The sequence below is a fragment of the Danio aesculapii genome, chromosome 13 (genome assembly GCF_903798145.1).
Source record: "Danio aesculapii chromosome 13, fDanAes4.1, whole genome shotgun sequence".
NCBI classification, from domain to species: Eukaryota; Metazoa; Chordata; class Actinopteri; order Cypriniformes; family Danionidae; genus Danio; species Danio aesculapii.
Genome location: NC_079447.1, coordinates 34345436 through 34365684, shown reverse-complemented (window position 1 = coordinate 34365684; position 20249 = coordinate 34345436). Strand labels below are relative to the sequence as shown.

The 20249-nt window shown below is 35.1% G+C and overlaps 1 protein-coding gene across 1 annotated transcript in view; it reads right to left on the bottom strand.

The window, feature by feature from the left end:
- Positions 1 to 20249, bottom strand: part of kiaa1109 (KIAA1109 ortholog) — a 213017-nt gene that overhangs the window by 11770 nt on the left and 180998 nt on the right. The window contains 11 exon segments of the mRNA XM_056470418.1: positions 809 to 1026; positions 1101 to 1290; positions 1617 to 1774; positions 1873 to 2023; positions 6211 to 6426; positions 8159 to 8296; positions 10394 to 10570; positions 10659 to 10862; positions 13799 to 13997; positions 14079 to 14218; positions 18056 to 18217. Coding sequence (XP_056326393.1) covers positions 809 to 1026; positions 1101 to 1290; positions 1617 to 1774; positions 1873 to 2023; positions 6211 to 6426; positions 8159 to 8296; positions 10394 to 10570; positions 10659 to 10862; positions 13799 to 13997; positions 14079 to 14218; positions 18056 to 18217 — 1953 coding nt within the window.

Below are 20249 nucleotides of genomic sequence, written 5' to 3'. Positions count from 1 at the left end.
TTCTTGCTGTCAATTGCGGGAAAAAATGATCGATAAAAGTGTCATGATAAACCACGGTGAGTTTAACTGCAGGTGCTGCATGATGCGTGTGCAAGCGAGGTTATATTAAACGTCTTGATGTTATAATAATGAGTCTTTAAATCTCGAGTCCTCCAGCCAGAGGTCTGGAAAGCGAGCTCGCCAGTTTGTTTCAGCACGTGCGCGAACCAACACCACCTCACATGATATCGCTCAGGTCCTACTCTCAACATATAAATAAATCCACACAAATTTTAGATAAAGGCCTGCACTTAACACAATTTTTTTTTTTAATTATTAAAAAATTGGGCTCGAAAATTTAATACCTCGTCAGATGACGTTTATTACTTTTTAATACTTTTAAATGCCCTATATTTTGGTTAATTTCAATTACTACCTTTTACAACCCCACGGACACCCTGGGTTCCCACCTCCGAATGAGCGAGTTTTAGCTACTTGTACATTTGGGTAGCATTCAGAAAAAACAAAACACCTGTGAAGAAACTCGACACAAAGGAACATAAAAATCTGCCAGCTAGTGTTTCGGAAGTGTTATTGCACAGCAATATAAACAGAATGCAGAAGCATAAATGCACAACTACGTGCAAGGTATGCATCGTGGGTCATGCTGACCACTCGACGCAGATGTACAAACCAGCCTTAAGAGTATTATAGGCAGTGGAAACACAAGCCTGATCAGGGTGGCCTGTTATGAATTGTACTGTACTGTATCGCTCAGTGGAATCAAGGCATAATACACAAAACTGGACTTTGGTTAAAGCGCACTTACAGAGTTCAGCAGATCCCTTGTCTGTGTTGATGACCGGTGTTTTGGGAGGCATGTAGGGCACAGGGCCCCAGGTAGACAAGGCTCGCTTGCTGGTGTCAAACTGCTGTGTGAAGAACTCCTGCAGCTTCATGCCGATCTTTATCAGGTCAGGAGTGGTGGAGCGGGAGATGATCACTTGGAAAATGTCCCACTGCAGGTCTCCGTGCACAAAGATCTCACTGCGGATCAGAGAATGTGTGTTAAAGTTATGGCTAGGTTATCTTTATGTGATTATTGGGGATTTCTGCCTTACCTTTTTTCAGATAGACTGGCCTCGGCTGTGCAGAGATTCACCTTCCACTCATCCTGGAGCTGCAGGTCAGCGTTACTGAAGATTCCCATCAATATGCTGGAGCCCATGTAGTCCAGACGTGCTTCTGTGGAGCCCATGGTGATCTGAATCTTATGACTGGGCTGCTGGTTTGGATGTTCTGAAATGTGAGCTAGAGGAATATTTATCAGTCACTGATGAGAAAGACCAAACATCATCTTAGAATAGAATTTAAAAAGGAATGAGGTTAAATGAAATGGATGACACAATGACTGATCTTTTCTAAAGTATTAAGAGGTACATATAAAGCTGCTGTATGTAAGTTTTTGACTCTTCTAAAGCATAAAAATACCATAATATGTTTGCAGATATTTATGAAACATGTCAAGAGAACATTCTTGTTTATCTGATTTGTTTATCAATTATCTATATGTATAATTGAAGATATATAATACTGATGTTGTGCCACAAAATGTGCATCTATGAGATCATACTTACAGACCATCTCCAGCGTGTTGACATCAATGTTTCCACCCACCACTCCTCCTTTGGAGTCCAGTTTGGAGCGTCCCAGTCCAATAGACATGCTGATCTCACGGTCTCTGTTGCTGCCCACTGACAGACGGCCCTGACTCTTCAGCCCACTCGTCGTCCAACTGTTGAAACACACGCATGCAAAACAGTCAGTCATCAAACTGAGCCATACTAACCAGATGCAGGAATCAAATCATTTCAGCTGCTCGCTCGCTCATACGTATTGTTGCCCATGACGTTGCTCATGTTCATCTGGACATTAAGCTGTTTCAGGTTGATGGCGAACACCACCAGCGTCTCCCACGGTGAACCCTGCTGCGCTGCTGCTTTTCCGTTCCGGAATGATGGGGTGGAGGTCTTGGTAACAGAGTCTGCAGAAGGCATATGCAACTGATTTAATACACGTTCTCATTTGATGTTGAGAAAACTCTATCAGATGCTAGTGAACAACAAATGGTATTCATATACACCAACAGTTAGTTAAAATCAAATCATAATCATAATGTTAATATTCATGCCTAATCTGGTCAAACATGGTCAGACAGTGATTCAGATTTCTGGCATGCAACAGAGACTTTAGTGAACAAAAACAATTACTGAAATTACTGTGTTTGGAAAGTTATTTAATTACTCAATAATTAGTCTAATTACTTGACTCGATACTACGAAAATATCTTCAAATCTCAACACAGACAATAACAATTTTTACTTCTACTTTTAAAGACGATATATTATGCCCCTTTTTACAACATGTAAGATAATTCTCTAATGTCTCTAGAGTGTGTCTGTGAAGATTCAGCTGGAAATACAGCCCCTTTTAGGCTTTGCTCTAAATTTAGCCCGTTTGGTGACTGTCGCTTTAAATTCAAAAGAGGGTGGAGCTAAAAACGGCTATGTGTCAGCATAGCGGCAGATTTAAAACTACAAAGCCTCCACTGCACATGACAAACGACAAGCGACAGACCGGAAGTCATTCATTTCCAACAGAGAGTAGTCCAGGAGCTTCGTACCATCTCCGTATGCTGGAAAATTCGGATCCGAAATGAGCTGCGGATATTACTCCTGCGACTACACCGTATGTGACCGGCTGACCGGATGTGATGTATTACAGTGTTGTTCAAGCAGGTCCGTGCATGCGAGATTAGAAATACAATTTTTTTTTCGTTATTTTTTGAATCAGAAAAAGTGTATATTAAAAAAAAAAACCTTTTTCTATTTATAAATGAGTAAAAAAAAAACTATTTTTTATGTTGTCTCCACATTTCCTCCAATATTTTTTAGCAACCATGGTGAATGCACAGTGAATAAAGGGTCTTGCTTTTCACTCCTTTATTTCGGACACTGCGAGAACAGCAATTGTGTGCGACTGCCACAAGGGGGCGTATTCCGACAGTCGTGTCCAAATGTCGTGTGCAGTGAAAAAACGGCTTTATGTGCTTCATGTGGCTGCTTCTCACTCAGGGCTGTTTATGCTAATGAGGAAGCTTGTCACTAATGGGTGGGACTTTTCCACTCCAATGACATGTACATTTCAATCAAAGTGTTTATAAATTAATAAAAGTGTGATTATAAAATGAATTACTTTTTATCATTAGAGGCTTGCTATATTCACACACTGTTGCCACACAGCTATGTTTAAACTAATAATAATGGTTTGAACAATATTTGCAATATTAAAAGAAATGTATCACTTAAGCTTTTTAATAACAAACATTCTTTAGTTAACAAACAAAATTACTCTGCAAAAAACAAAGAAAAGTGAAATTCGATATTTATCAAAAAAAGAATCGTTTCAAAGCAGACTTCATATATTATACATGCCATATATTGTCAATTTCAATGGCTAAAATCTTTCTAACCTTCCATTTGTCTAAAAAAATAACCTTCTTTAGTTGAAAAAATGAATAATTCCGCAAAATGTTTGTATAACTGCTTCTCTGAATTGATTTATATAAAACTGTTGAATTTTTTTGCAGTAATTAACACAAGTACATTATAAGTAACCAAGTAATTTACCTAAATTAAACAGTAATCCCTTACTTAACTTTTTCGGTGGGTAAGGTAATTACAATAACTAGATACTTTGTAACTCATAGGAACACACGTGACGTGGATTAATACTTTTTTTACTTGTAGATTAATCCTAAATGTGTAATGATCGCAGAGAGACTGCCTCTCGCGTCATTCAGATCATATGCATGAAAGCAATTAGGCCAGAGGTAAAGTACCTATGGCTCTCGAATCACATGTGGCTCTTTGACCAAAATTATGTGGCTCTCCAGCTGTCTTCCTTCAATATTATTTTATCGTTTAAAAAATTATGACCATCACTAGATAAAATCCCCTTTTTAATTGTAATTTTATACAGCCAATGAATAAGAACTTAGTTAAAAATAAAAGGACGTTTCGATCAATGTGCGTTTGTAGCAATGTGGATAAACTTAAAATGCGTCAACAATAAAGGGCAAACAACTTACATTTCTATGGTAACTTAAATTCAGACAACATTCATGAGTGGTGATGGTGAAAATAAGAATACTATAAATAAGTGTTTCTCAACTGGTGGGTCGCGACCGGAACATTTTCAGTGGGTCGAGTGTGTGGTCAAAAAAACATTTTTGTAATTTTTGTAATGTAACAAGTGTAATTTTTAACTTATTTTGCTTATACCGGACTTTTATTTTGAAATGCGCATGCAACAACCATGTGTAATTTCATTTAATTATACTGTAGCAACAAATATGTCGAAGCACACGACCCCGAATATGTAAAGTATGGATTTACCTATATTGACGACAAAAAAGGCTTAAAACCTCAGTGTGTCATATGTAGTGAGGTGCTCTCACAAGAGAGCATGTAACCTTCTAAATTAAAATGCATTTAGAAATCAAACATCCCAGTTGCAAGAACAAACCTGTGGACTCTTTTCAAAGACGACTCCAATAGCTGAGGGCATCACAAAAGTGCCTAACATCTTCATATTCAAAACAAGTACTGGCACTACACACATCTTACTGTGTAGCTCACCGTGAAGCAAAGGCCAAGAAAGCCCACACAATAGCAGAAGAGCAAATAACATTATTATTATAAAATGGTTATGATTATTTTAATCATTTTACAGTAATTTGCTGGTTTGTTCTGTTCAATAGGATCAGTGTTTATGTTTTATTAACAGTTCAATTTAGTTCATGGTAACTGAACCTTCCTTACCCTAACCACTGTTTACAGTATTTGACATTTTTACTTTGTAAGATTTCTATAATTTGATACATTTTGTTAAATGACAGCAAAAAAAATGTTGTTTATTTGTAAGTCTTGGTTATTTTCTTTTGATTTATCTGTCACTACTTGTGTATGTTAACAAATAAATACTAATTAATTAGAATTCCTAAAATTGAGAACAGTTGAGAAGCACTGCTATAAATTATTCTTTCTTTATTCATGGACTTGCTCAACATGTGATGCTGCATTTTAAAAATATTATAAATAATAATATAGTATTAGTAGTTATACTATAATATTTTTTAGTAATTTATAGTAATACAGTAGCAAATGCATTTTTAAAGAGGCGTTTTGATTTATATTGTATGTATATAAAAATGGCTCTTTAAAAAATGCATTTGTTAAAAGAATCAGAAATGGCTCTTTGCTGAAAAAAGGTTCCCGAATCAGGCTTTCCTGTAAAATATAATTATGACAGAGAAAGTTGTGGTAGGTTATTTTGGATGTGGTGGGCTTCTTAGGTTATCAAAGGTGTTTTCTGTCACTACTTGTTTAACCTACATTAATGCATTCAGTGTAAGCTGCATGATTAATCATTAAAAGATCAGAATTTTTAGTCTTTAGTCTAGTTATGAAATTGCAAACAGTCAAATAACACAGAAGTACTGGGATAACAGTTTTTAGTTTAGATGAAACCACTGATGTTTATGGTAAAGATTAAAATCACTATCATATGGATATTAAATACACCATCATATATATTTAACTTGGCGTTTAAAAATGAAAGTTGTAGGCAGAAATTACATTATTTAACCAACAGGTGGCGACAACTAGCCATCAAAAATATGGAACTGAATAATTATTTAAAAATGACACATCTAGCAACAGGATATGAAGTTTTATGAGTCAATAACTGAATCATTTATTGAAAACAAGACTAAAAATAAATATGAATTGTAATGTTAGATTTCTACATTTAGCATCCTCACCAGCAGTGGCAGTAACAGTGAATTTTTCACAGTACTGATTATTTTATGATTTACTTTCATTCAGCTGATTATTTCTTTATTTTAATTTTTATAAAATTACAGCTTCTAAGCTTTGTTTGTTAAAACTAAAGTTTGGAAAGCAAATATATTTGTCTCCTTTTTTGGCTCAACTGAAAAATGGTCTGATCCATGAAAAAAAAACAAAAAAACATAATGCGATCCGAACCATGAGATTTGCGATCCGTTACACCACTGGTAACTCATGATGACACCCAACACTGGTCCCAACTTAACAAGCGGATATGCGCATGTAGTATAGCCAGAAATCAGTGTGTAAACATGTGTACCTCTGCGCGGTGCGGAGGAGTCTGATACGCTGCGGGTTCGTCCGGTGGCGGGTGATTTAAGGTGTGAGTGGCTTGGTGTGGCGTCAGTGAAGACAGAAGAGGAAGGGTGTTGAGTGGTCTGACCGTCCCACGTCCTCCAGTATGCTTTTCGGCTGGATTCAGGCGAAAGGTGCTGAGCGATGCTCTCCACAGAGTCTGGCGTAGCAGGACCTGAAGCTAAACACATACAGTGGATATAAATCATCAATTATTTTCAGAGAATATACATGATGTTCAGACACAGAAATGCATCATTGTCGAAAAATTCTGGGTTTTGGTGAAAACATTCCGGTGAAAATTCTTAAAAAATCTGGTTTTCTGAAGCATATCTTAAAGGTGTAGTTCGCCCAATACTTCTAATTTTGTTAATATTTAGTCACCCTTAATTAGTTCCATTATACTAAAGAAAGCTGGAAACCTGTACCCATTGACTTCCATTATTTGTTTTTCCTACTATGAAAGTTAATGGTTACAGGTTCTTCAAAATATCTTATTTTGTGTTAAGCAGAACAAAAAAAAAAAACTGAACTGAGTCAATGTAAGTAAATGATGACAGAATTAACATTTTTGTGTGAACTATCCATTTAAAGGAATAAAAAACAGCCATTATTATCATACAGGTATTGTAAATGGAATCTGTATAAACGGTGTGGTTTAATTCAGGTTTTGTGATAAGATACAGTCTTGAATTAATTCAGTTCATCAAATAAAGTGATTGCATTTCTTGGCTTAAATCCCTCAATTCATACTAATTTGTTTTCAAGACCTTTATGACCTTTCTGAATCTTCAAAGTTTTGAAGTAAAGGACTTTAAATGGAGGGTCTCAAACTTCAATTAAACAAACTTTCATTAAACAATGAATTGCCATGCATTTATTGTCATTTTATTGACAGTGTGTGAACAGCTAGTTTTAAAGCCAGACCCTCTCTTCACAGGTCACCTATAAAAGCCTTTAGACTGATTTTTATGTAAAGGACTCTGATGTTTTGCTGGGAAAACTCAAAAGGATGTGATATTTATATGCTTTGTACGCTCTCAAATACAGGCCTACTTTATATAATCAATTAGATCAAAATCAGAAAGAGCTTTATTGCTAAGTGATTATACACACACAAAGATGCAGACGTAAAGACCATCAATAGTATTAAAAAAAAAAAAAAAAAGCTACAAAATGAAATGTCTATAAACAGAATTGTAAATGTTCATATGTGCTATTATAGAATCACAGAATTAAAAAATAAATTTGCTTGGAATTTTATTTTTAGGTGAACTATTACTTTTAATGCATGAATGCCTCATTCTTTTTACTTATTGTACTATTTTTCAGTTTGCTTCCTTCTTTCTAGACAACAGTGATATACCCTCCATTTCTCAACAACAGACTGACAAATTCTTTTTTTTTTGGTTACTCCTGATACCAAAAATGAACTTGATTCAAAAATGAGTGATTTCCACAATTCGGCATTACAAAATGTTCCAACTCTGACAAAAAGAAGGCTTTTAAAATATTTAATGATAATATTCTAAATATGAATTACTGCATAACTGGTCAACTAACTCATTAACTGTAATGAAAAAACTTTCTATCATTCACGACACAACACTTTCCTGCCAAATTATCCAGCAATTTTCACCATGATGTGCTATTGGGCATCTTCTAGATCCAAAAACAAGTAAAGAAGCAGCAGAAAAAAAACATGATGGAGGAATAGTTTACACACCTGAGCCAGCATGATCATTAAACATTCAACAGCACATAAATCAAAACTGCCTAACGTGACGGAATCAAACGTCAAACGCAAATGACTGCACATATTCAGGGTATAAAGAGTTAAATGCTACACTTATGAACAGAAGAATCCATTTTTTTCAAAAGTTAGTGTAATTATGAGAGTATACATGTATTACCTGGTAAGTTGATTGTCTGGTCTCCCAGAAACAGTCTCCGGGCTATGCTTCTGCGGTACCAAGCTCGCGGGAATGCAAGAATCTCACTCAGACGTCTCATGTCATATTTAAAAGATGCAGAACCAATATCACACACCGCTACACAAAAGAAAAAGACATAAGACTTAGAGACAACCGAAATGTTTTTGGGATTTTTATATTAAACATAGACTACATTTTTAAAAAGGTTTGGAACTGGAAATGTTTTAAGTATCTAAAAGCTCTAATTAGTGCTCTAATTAGTATCTTATAACCATTCATTCATTCATTTTCTTTTCGGCTTACTCCCTTTATTAATCAGGGGTCGCCACAGCGGAATGAACCGCCAACTTATCCAGCATACGTTTTACGCAGCAGATGCTCTTCCAGCCACAACCTATTACTGGGAAGCACCCATACACTCATTCATACACATACACTACGGACAATTTAGCTTACCCAATTCACCTATAGCGCATGTCTTTGGACTTGTGGGGGAAACCGGAGCACCCGGAGGAAATCCACACGAACACAGGGAGAACATGCAAACTCCACATAGAAATGCCAACTGACCCAGCAGAGGCTCGAACCAGTGACCTTCTTGCTGTGAGGCGATTGTGCTACCCACTGTGCCACTGTGACACCCTATCTTATTACCAAGATTAGTAAAATATATTTACAGAACATCTATCCTAAAATATTGAAGATAATGCTGAACTGAATTTTCCCCAGTCATTACTAGGAGTCTGCGCGATCCTTCAGAAAATATTTCAATATTCTGATATAATAATAATAATAAAGATTTATAATCAATGCTGAAAGCAGTTGTGCTGCTTAATATTTCTGTGATATACTTTATGCTCTATGATGAAAAGAATGTAAGTAATATAATATAACTTTAAAATATTCAGAGTATATACAGGAATTAGAGAGTGAAATTCAATACCTTTTAAGAACTTTTTTAAGACTCTTTCCATACATTTTTGAGACCTTATAACCACTTTAGGTTTCAACCGGAAATACTGGTGAGATTTTAACTTACAGTATATTTACTAAATATTAATGTAAGAAATTAATCCAAAACATTATTTATAAACTGAATAAAAATCTATTAAATCTAGCTAATTCAGCAGGTTGGAGCCTATATAACTGCAGAAATAATGATGTTGCCTTGGCTACTGCAGTAAACAAAGCAGCATGATGTCAAATCTAGCAAGATTTTATTGATTTCATAAACTACACAGCATCCTGATATTCGCAGATTTAATTCAGGAAAACCTTAGCATACAACCATACATTGCATAACCACAAATAATATCAAATTTAATACCTTACAAAATAGCATTTAAGACTTTTTAATACTTTTAAGGACCTTAAATTTCTCTTCATTGAATTATCAACTTGTAATACTTTTTAAGACCCCGCGAACACCCTCATAATACAAAAATAGAAATAATATATATTTTTAATAATAATGGTTTTGTTCAAATGTAAAAGACTTCAATGTCACTTTAATATTGATGCATGTTTGCAAAGTAAAACTATTAATTTTCTTAAAAAAATAAATAAGAAAATAAATAAATAAAAATTATTTGTTAATAAATAATTTCTTTATTGCACCCAGTTATTTGAAAGGCCATTTAAGGCCAGTATAACCAGGGTTTCTGCAGGTTTCGCCAAGTCAAATTTAAGACTTTAAGACCATTATGAATGAAATTTCAGACTTCTACAAGACTAAAAGCTTTTTTGCCCCATCAAAAAGGTTTTAATTACTTATTTCTTAGCCACACATTTAAAATAATGTGTCAAGCAATCCATACTAGTTGTATACATACACATTTTATTCAATACAACTTTTCTTTAAATAAAATTTGACAAGCTTTAAAAACTACAATAAACTAAATGTATAACAGTCTGTCCAGGTTTGTGTCCTCACCACATATGGTCTATAAATACATGGACAACTTTTGAACAACGGTTATGTAATGAGGATAATTAAATGATATTGGTAAATAAAGTTATAAAGAGTTTCAATTAATTGATTTTAGGTGATTGGATGGGTGTCGTCTCAATTTATTTGGACATAGAAAAACGTAGACCCATTTAAAATGATTTAACACCTACAAGTCAATATTTATACATAATATTCAAGGAAAAGACAAGGCAATGTTACACAATACTGAAAAACACCACAGAACTTCATTTTGAATGTCTCACCTGAAATATTGATTAGTGTTGTGTCCATTTTACCACCCTTGCTGGCAATGAAAGTATCAATAAATGCTGGACATCCTGTGCGTCTCATCCTGGAAAGACTGACTTTAACAAACTCCAAGTTGATGGAGAGAGAGTCCTTCCTGCCTGTCACTGAAGAGGCCTCGTCCTCTACTGATCCTTAAAAAATAAACAGTCATCTCATCTTTATAACACAATACATTTTTATTTCCTCGAAAGAAGCAATGTCTCAGAATGGGGCTCTTACCCAGTGGTCCTGGTCCAGGTGGGAGGCCAGTGACAGCAGACTTCTGTTTGCCAGCTCCGTACGGATGAAACACATAGAGTGAGAAATCTGACATGCAGGCGGTGAAACTCAGGCCTGATGAGTTAATGGGTGGGCCGGTGAGATCTGATTGGCTACTGTGGTGACGACTCCGCCCTAGAGGACTGCCTAACCCTGTGGAAGGTCCTGAGGAATGGAAGAAATAACCATTGGCCAGTCAAAAAAATGTACACTAAAACAAGCACTAAGGATCAAAGGTTTAGGGTAAGTACACATTTTTTTAAGGTAGAACTTTATATTTATGGTCCGCTTTAGACATCGATTATAAGAGGAAACTACATGCTAACTTGCAAGCCTGGCTAATATCTGTTAACACTTCCCCAACATTCACCTCTTAACTTGCTCTACTAACCCTACACATATCATAATAGTTTAGTTGGGAAGTTTTTAATTTTAATTAAATTTAAATTTACATAGTCTAAACCAGAGATGCCCAAACTAAAGCCACCTTTGATTTGGCCCACTATCTCATTTAAGAAGAGAGGGAGAATAGTTAAGGTGAATATCATTGACAGAGATCATCATTTTGAATTTAATGTAACGTTTTGTTAGTTTGTTTTGTAATTTCTTCTGTTTTGTAAATGAATCGGATTTTTAAAAATGTGAATACTGTCACTCGACAGATAGAGGACAATGCACAAGACATTAGCGTGCAAATCAGGCCAAAAGCAAGTGCACACTTAGTGTATTCAGTATTGAGTGGTATTGTGTTATTAATGGAATCATTCAAGGTTTTACTGTAATAAGTTCATAAAATTACTACTTTATTAGTTAATTTAAACCAATGTTTTGTAGTTATTTTTAAATATTAAGAAATATTTAGGAAATTACTCATGGAAACTAATACAGTTTGGTCCATTTACCTTCAGCCCACAGCCCTTAATCAAGTTTGGTTTTTGGCTCTTCGTTAGAAAAGGTTTAGGCACCCATAGTTAATATTTACAAATATTCACAGAATGCGTCTGCGGGGTTTAAAAAAAAAACAAAAATGTATTTTTTATATAATGGCTGTAAAATTACATTTTTGGCTGGAGGAAAACCTCTTTGTTTGTGTGCGTTTCCTTGAATGCAAATGAGCTTCAACCCACTTTACCAGAAGAGGGCGGAGCCTTTACAACTTGTGCCTCACTTACTCATGGCAACGCCGAACAAAACATCGGCATGCTTGTCAGTTTAAACTCCTAAAACATGGTTTTGTGAATGTACATACACACAAGTTTATGTTAAAAGATCTCATAATGTTGGCTATGGCTGTAGCATTGAGGATGAATACAAATCTTTGATTTCTCCTCCTTAGCCAAAATACTTAAACTTGGAGTGCTTTTCAAACATTTTAATTGCGATCGGTACCAGAAAGGCGACTAACCTCTTATTGTATTATATAATGTAGAAATGCATAGATTCTGCTCAATGTGGGTTTAAAGTGTCATGTTTGGTATCGTTGCACTTCTCTTTTTTTCACAACACATGATGCAGAATGCACAATAATAACTTATATGGCTTACATCCTTTAATACTGTGAGTTAAAGTTTTTATTCATTTCTTAAGGGTGGATCCTCATTATGCATGAGCAGCCCAAAGACAAAGAAAATCTCAAACGCTCAAACTTTGACCTGGAACCGTTAGTCAGTAAGGAGAAAACAGATGTGACCAAAACAACGCTTTTGAAATTTGACTGCAGAAGTTTCCCAACAGAACACCTCCAGGGAAGACCCGCGTGAATCGCCGGAGTCAGTGCTTATCTTTAACGTGGTTTAAAAGTTTTGCGCCTTTCTGGATCCTCAGATCTGCACCACAAACTAAACGCAAACAACAAAGGACTTCCTAAAAACATAGCTGGGTTGTAACAAGTTACATTTACTTCAAACATTTACTTAAGTAAAATTGTTGGGTAATGTAGACTTTTAATCAAGTAAATTATTAGAGAAAAATCATTACTCTTACTTCACTCCATTTGGCGGCGTTCTTCCGTTACTGTCAAATGATCATAAATATGATTCTTGTTTGCAAATATCGCGAGGCGTCATCTCTTAATGTCATTAGTGAAATGTTTGAAAAAAAAAAAAGAAAATTCACAGGAGGGCGAATAATTCTGACTTCAACTCTCACTCTCACTCTCACACACTCTCTCTCTCTCTCTCTCTCTCTCTCTCTCTATATATATATATATATATATATATATATAAAATAAAAAGTAACTATTTACTTGACTAATTTACTTATCAGATACTTTTTTACTCTTACTCGAGTAACTTTTAAGATTGTTACTTTTACTAGACTAAAATTTCCGCAAGTACTTATACTTTTAATTGAGTATAGAGTTTGGATACTCTATCCACCTCTGCTTAAGAATCTCCACCTTCCATGCATAAAAGGACCCCCACAAGAAGAGCAGTTAACCAACGTAAGTAGGCCTATCAGTTATGCATTTTAAGCCGTGGCCCTTTTAAAGTGTTTATCAATGGTTGGTGGTTCTGAAACGTGGGGGGAACTGAGTGAATTTTGCCATTCTTTACCTCAGTTCTATATTTTCCTTGCTTTTCTGTGTTATTTCTGCATCATACGCTTTGTTTATTATGTGTTAGGCTACTCATTAAATCATTTTATAACCACATTGGATTTTGTTTTGCTTCACAGAAACGATCACTTTAACTGTAAAAGATCCCTTGCTACCAGCTTAATTATAATTATTTTAAACTTCTAAAAGTATTCACTTCACAAAAAATAAATAAACAATTAAAGAGTCTGCTCAGACAACAAAACAAAGTCATTGTTATATTTATTTAATTAAATTAACAATAAGTTAATTTTGAATATTCATAATTAATAATAACTTGTTTTTATTATTCATTAATATTCATTAAATTGAGCTAACTTTGTTATATGGCTATGAAAAAAGTTCATCAATATATTAAATAGCACCTCAGGCCTCGTCCCCTTGGATGGGAGTTATTTAAATTCAGAATAATGTATACAGCATGTGTGAGTTCCCAGATTAAACCCAGGAGTTGGCTCTTACTGTTACAGAGGAGAGCTCTAACTAGAGCGGACTATATTCATACCTTTACCTCCAGGCACTCTGTTGGCATTGTGTACTGATGGAGGTGTGGAGGAAGGTGTGTGCTGCCCCTCAGATGGATAGGTGGCACTGGTGGGCTCCAGCTCTCCCCTATTGGAGGAGAAGACCAGGTCCAGAGAGGGAAGCTTCAGCATGCACTCCACCCGAGACATGGGGAGACAGCTGAAGCGGATCTGAGACGGCTGAGAAACAAACACAATCAAATCAACACTCCACTATGAAATGAAGATTAGTGAGTATTGCTCAGAGGAACGCTGACATACCTGCACCCTGACATAAACTACCACATCCACTGGGAAGGAGGAGTACGGAGACGTAGCTGAAGACACTAGAGACACCTGAGACTCCTCTAGAGGCTCCACAGAGTCAAAGTGGCCCACATCTTCTTCATGAACATTAAGTGCTGCAAACACACACATACATATACTGTATAAATATATTAACTCTTTTCCTGCCTTTGACAAGATATACAGATGTTTTATGGCAATCTGCGTTTTAGTTATAGTATGGCAAGGGGCGCCCTAGCAAATGTCCTGATGAGTTACAGGGCTTCTGGGTCTACTGGGTGTAAAATATATACAATCAGAGAATGTGAAGATAAGAACGAATGTAAAAATGAAGAGTTTTACAACTGTCCTTCGGCTTAATCACCTCATTACACTGTTTTTATACACAAACATGCAAACATACAGTTGAAGTCAGAATTATTAGCCCCCCCACCCCCAAATTTCTGTTTAACGGAGAGAGACACACTTCTAAACATAATAGTTTTAATAACTCATTTCTAATAACTAATTTATTTTGCCATGATGACAGTAAATAATATTTGACTATATATTTTTCAACACCATATTTTTGACACTTCTATAAAGCTTAAAGTGACATTTAAAGGCTTAACTATGTTAATTAGGTTAACTAGGCAGGTTAGGGTAATTAGGCAAGTTATTGTATAACGATGGTTTGTTCTGTAGACTATCAGAAAAAATACAGCTTAAAGTGACTAATAATTTTGACCTTAAAATGGTTTTTAAAAAAATTCAAACTGCTTTTATTCTAGCCAAAATAAAACAAATAAGACTTTCTCCAGAAGAAAAAATATTATCAGACATACTGTGAAAATTTCCTTGCTCTGTTAAACATCATTTGGGAAATATTTAAAAAGGAAAAAAATTCAAAGGGGGGCTAATAATTCTGACTTCAACTGTTTGTGTTAGTGTATGAATGTGTGTGCCTGTGTGTTATTTACACTATGTCTTTAAAACGCACTAAATCATTTTGGCAAGGGGTAAAGATTGAGATAATGAAAATTATGCAGTTAGATCCACCTTTTACTCCACTGTTTTTCTTGCTTGAAGGGATACCCCAGGATGTATATAATAAAAACCAGAGATATATACTACATATACTTTTACTAAGACCAAAAAAGATTATAACAATAAATTGGATGAAGCCACAGCCTCCAACAATATCACAGTGGATAGAAAAATTTGAATCAATATATAGAATGGAATATATGACTCCTCAACTTCAATTGAAATTGGATATTTTTAAACAAAGATGGGCACCTGTTACTATGTATCTGAACATGGCAACAGGACATAGTACTCCCAATTGTATCCTTTGAAATTTGAAAATGATGTGTGTGTCTTTTTGTAATTTGGCCAGGTGGCATTACTGTGTGGAGTTTGCATGTTCTCTCCGTGTTTGCGTGGGTTTCTTCCGGGTGCTCTGGTTTCCCCCACTGTCCAAAGACATGTGCTATAGGTAAATTTGGCTAACTAAATGTGACGTAGTGTATGTGTGTGTCTAAATGTGTATGGCTGTTTTCCAGTACTGGGTTGCAGCTGGAAGGGCATCTGCTGTGTAAAACATATAAAGCTCCAGCAAGAAAGCTGTAACTCTAAAGTGGCTACAACTCGAACCCCCTACAAAATCTGAATGGTTGGATATTGTTTCTAATGTTTAAAACATGAAGAAGTTGACTCTTTTTATTTAAACTATGAATGGACAAGTACCTTCAATATTGAGAGAAATGGATTGTACTCAGGGCTTGACATTAACACCCGCCAACCCGCCAAATGCTATGGTGGGAAAGACAGTCGCTCCTACTAGCCACTTTGGCTGGTTGAAAATAATCTTTAAATTGTAGTTTTCTTAAAAGCAAAGTTCGACAATAAAGATGGCCCAATATGCGTGCATATGTGAATCGAGAAGCATACTGAATGAATACTGTATGAGAGGATGATAACTCGCGTGCACAAGTGATGTGATGCACGCGACTATAAAAAGCATGTGTGCTTCCATTTCCTTCCGCGAATCAACAGTGCCTGGAAACTCAACAGGTGCAATCGGTTCTCTTTGAAATAGACTTGACAAAAGGTGATGCTCGTGCACTCACAGTCCTGCTGCTTTCAAGAGCTCCAGATTCTTTTAAAAATGTCTTTTTGTAAGCAGCAGCGGTTAATGCTTTCAGTTTCACCATTCTTTGAACAGATTATTAACAGGCCTAACATTAACGTGACCATCCTTTCATTATCACACACGGTATGTTTTTCATCTGTTTTCTTTTGCTTATAGTTATTTTATGTTAATATGCTTTAATTATATTTCTTACAATAAGATCGCTTTAATAGGGGATTAACTCCCATTTAGTTAACTGGTGATCTGAGACCTTTTGCCAGGACATAGACTGCGCATTGCTTAAGATGCATGACAATTATTATTTTTAAAACGTCATTTTTTTTTTAAAGAAAAGTTTTGTTTAATAAAATGTGCATAATGCTATATTTTGCTTGTTCTGACACATTATTTTAAATGTATTGCTAAGAAATAATTATTTATTTTCGATGTGCTTAATTTTGAGCCCTGAAAAGTCATGTGAAATAAAAACTAATTGAAACCATACACTATGAAACCACAACCTATTTGCTCATGCACACTGAGCAAGCTCAAACACAACACACAAAACAGTGAAATAAACGATGAAGCATGTGGACATAACACACAATTTAAGCCAAGTAATTTTAGCATGTCAAAGTCAAATTTATGGATATAAAATATATTTTCCCATCAACAAAATTATGGCTAGTGAAAATGGCGAGTGGCTAGTAATGTTGGAAATCTACTAGCCAAAGTGGCTGGTAATCAAAAAAGTTAACGTCAAGCCCTGATTGTACTTATGCCATTAATTGTGTAAACTGATCTTTATAACTGTGTTAATACAGAGTATATGCAGGAATCCTAAAGGTAATTTCAATACATTTGAAGACCTTCTCAGAATAGACCCTCTCAGACCTCATTGCCACTTCAAGTTTTACTCAGTATCAAACTTTTAACTTAATAAACAGTTGTAGTTAAATAGATCAATGGAGTACAACCATGCAATAGAACTCAGACAAGCGCGGAAGAAACAAAGCTTGAAAGAATAAATTGCGTGGTTGTTTTCAGCGACAGGCCACTGTTTAAACTTGTCTTTCTACAACTTACATTTTCCCATTTTGCCGTCTGTTTCACTCTATGGTTTCAGTACATAAGCGTCACATCACCTTCCCGCGTTTGTTGCAAATTACGCAGACGGAGGAGCCTGACCGGACGCGCCCTGGCCTGAACTAATCGCGTGGATTGAGCACGCCAGTGTTAATATCAGGAAAATAAATATATTTATGCTTTTTTGGAGTCATGGACAACACTTGAACAGCTTGAACGCTTGAATTTACAACCTCGCAAAAACGTGATGAAGACTTTTTAATCCCTTTTAAGGGCCCTAATTTTCTCATAATTGATTTATCAACTTTTAATTTTTTGTAAGACCCCGCAGACACCCTGTAATGTGACCTGTAAGGGCATATTTGAACAGTCAACTGTTCATGTAAAATCTGATGTTATTGTATTTTTGTTCCCTTTTTTTCTTCCTTAAAAAGAAATAAAAATAAAGTATATAAAATTGTTGAATTTTTGATGAAACTTATCTGCATTTAAGTGGAGATAAAACATGCTTTATTTGTTTAAAAACAGAGGCTTGCTTCTTTATTTTGCTATAATACGGTATATTATATATCTAGCAGATATTAGCAGAAAATATTCTGAAGGCCATCAAATTAAACTGAAAAATCAACAAAAATTCTGGCAGAGACTGGCAGGAAAGTTAATATCAGCATATAGTGTACACACCAACATGTCACAGAACTGTGATTTTACCCTTTGTATTTCAACACTTAAAGTGAAATCTTAGCACACTGACTTGTGTAGTTCCTGTCGACCGGTGTGATGGGAATGGTTTCCAGCGCTTTCTCCAGGAAGTCCAGCAGACATGGGCTGATGACCATTTCCTCTGGCAGCGTCTGCAGGGCTACCCATGCATACAGTTTAGCCGTCTTCACCCCTACACCTGCCTTCCCTTTAGCTGCACACACAAACATAACATTGAGAACAATTCGTCTTTGCTGCCAATTTATAGTGCATTAAAAAAAATTCAGATCTTGATGCAATTATTTATTCACCACCAGCATGCATAAAATATCCATGATGCACAAGAGCAGCCAAAACACCCCAAAATTGTTAAACACAAGCGTAACCGGAAATTAAATATTGTAAACAACTGAAAAAGCACAATCTGTAAAAAGCAGTGTCCAGTAACCGTCTGTATGATAAAGAAACGCACACAAAACAATCTTAATTTTGTGTTTCAAAGAAGAAAACAATATGGCCATAGCAATATAAGGCTCTGAGTAAATGATGAAAGAAAATATATAGAGTTCAGATGCAAAAGCCGTTAAACACCACTCCTCCAAAAAATGACCTAATGACATTGAGTGAATGCTTTAGGGACGTAGTACATGTTCAACAAATATTTTTGCTTCAAATCATCCAAATCCCAGCATCAGCCTGTTCAGAAATAACAGTTTGTTTGCAAAAGCTTTTAAACGCCACTTTCCTTGGACAGCAAAAGCTGCTATGTCCAGAGAACCAATCAAAAGGTGCGTTTCGAATCATATGTTTTCAATGTAGCAGCGCAAATACACCGGCTTTGATGAGGAGGGTTTTTTCTTCCGCTTCTGATTTCGATTTTAAAAGACAGAGTTTGATGAACTGCATGATCCTGTTCGACTGTCACTGAATGTCAAATGAAAACGTCCCTTACCTCAAAAATCTGTGCATTATAAGAAAGCACAATGTACAGTCGGAAGTGTAGGCTAACATGCATTCATAATGTTTTTTTGTGCAGCTACACTAATTTGAATGAGTTCGATTTACTATACATTAAACAGCAACTGCATTTCACAAAAGATGAAGTTAAGATGCCGTTCTTTTATCCCGCATGGATGCTATGTGCATAAACAAGAGACGAAATAGAGACCAAGAACTTGAGTATGGTGCGAATGAATGAATGAATGACCGCTTTTTGAAAGTGTCTGAGAGAAATCCCCTTTTTGCCCATTAGGCCTACCTTATGTTTTATTTGCTGATGTAAGCTATCTTTAAAAGATAAATATAATGTATTAAACTATACATTATCTATATTACTTCAATAAATTATATTACTTTTTTTTATTAAATGACAATGCATGCACAGATATTGATGTTTCACAATGTTTTAACACTACATTATTTGAATTTAACAAGCCTAGTTTCAAATGTCAGATATCAAATATCAAATATCAGAAATGACAACAGATTGTTAAGATTTAATTCATGTCAAGTTTCAATAATGTTATCGATTTATGCACTTACTTGACAGATTTCATTCATTAACTTTCTTTCTGCTTAGTCCCTGGCTTATCAGGGATTACCACAGTGGAATAAACCCACCACTTACTTGACATAGTTATGTATTTTTAATTTCAGATGGTTTGTGTATGGTGTTTGGTGTATTTTGATTGGTGAAATAATTTCTAATAGCATCTTTAATGATTTTTCAACTAATTACATTGTCTTGTCCCTATAGGTGGATTTAGAGGTTTTTGCAAAAAAAGCACAAGTGGATTTAGCTGGTTTTGAGGCAAAATAAAATTTACATTGTGTAAAACCAAAGCCTGATTTACAATTACAATTACAAGAGGTCTGATGGATTTAGAGGGTTTTGCATCTGAACTGAATATATATATATATATATATATATATATATATATATATATATATATATATATATATATATATATATATATATAAAGAGGTTTGTTTCTGTTTTACATTTATTTTTGATCAAATAAAAGTAGCCTCTATTACCATAAAAATATAAAAAATCTGTCCTACTCCAAACATTTGTGAAGTACTGCAAGTAATATTGTTTTTTCTAGCTTTACCTGATATCAGCAACATGAAAAAAAATAAAAAATAAATAAAAATCAATCAATCCAACAAAATTGTTGCCGAGAATAAATAAAAATGAAAGCTTGTCTCAAACAAAGCCATAAAAACCCAGCAGAAAAAGAAAT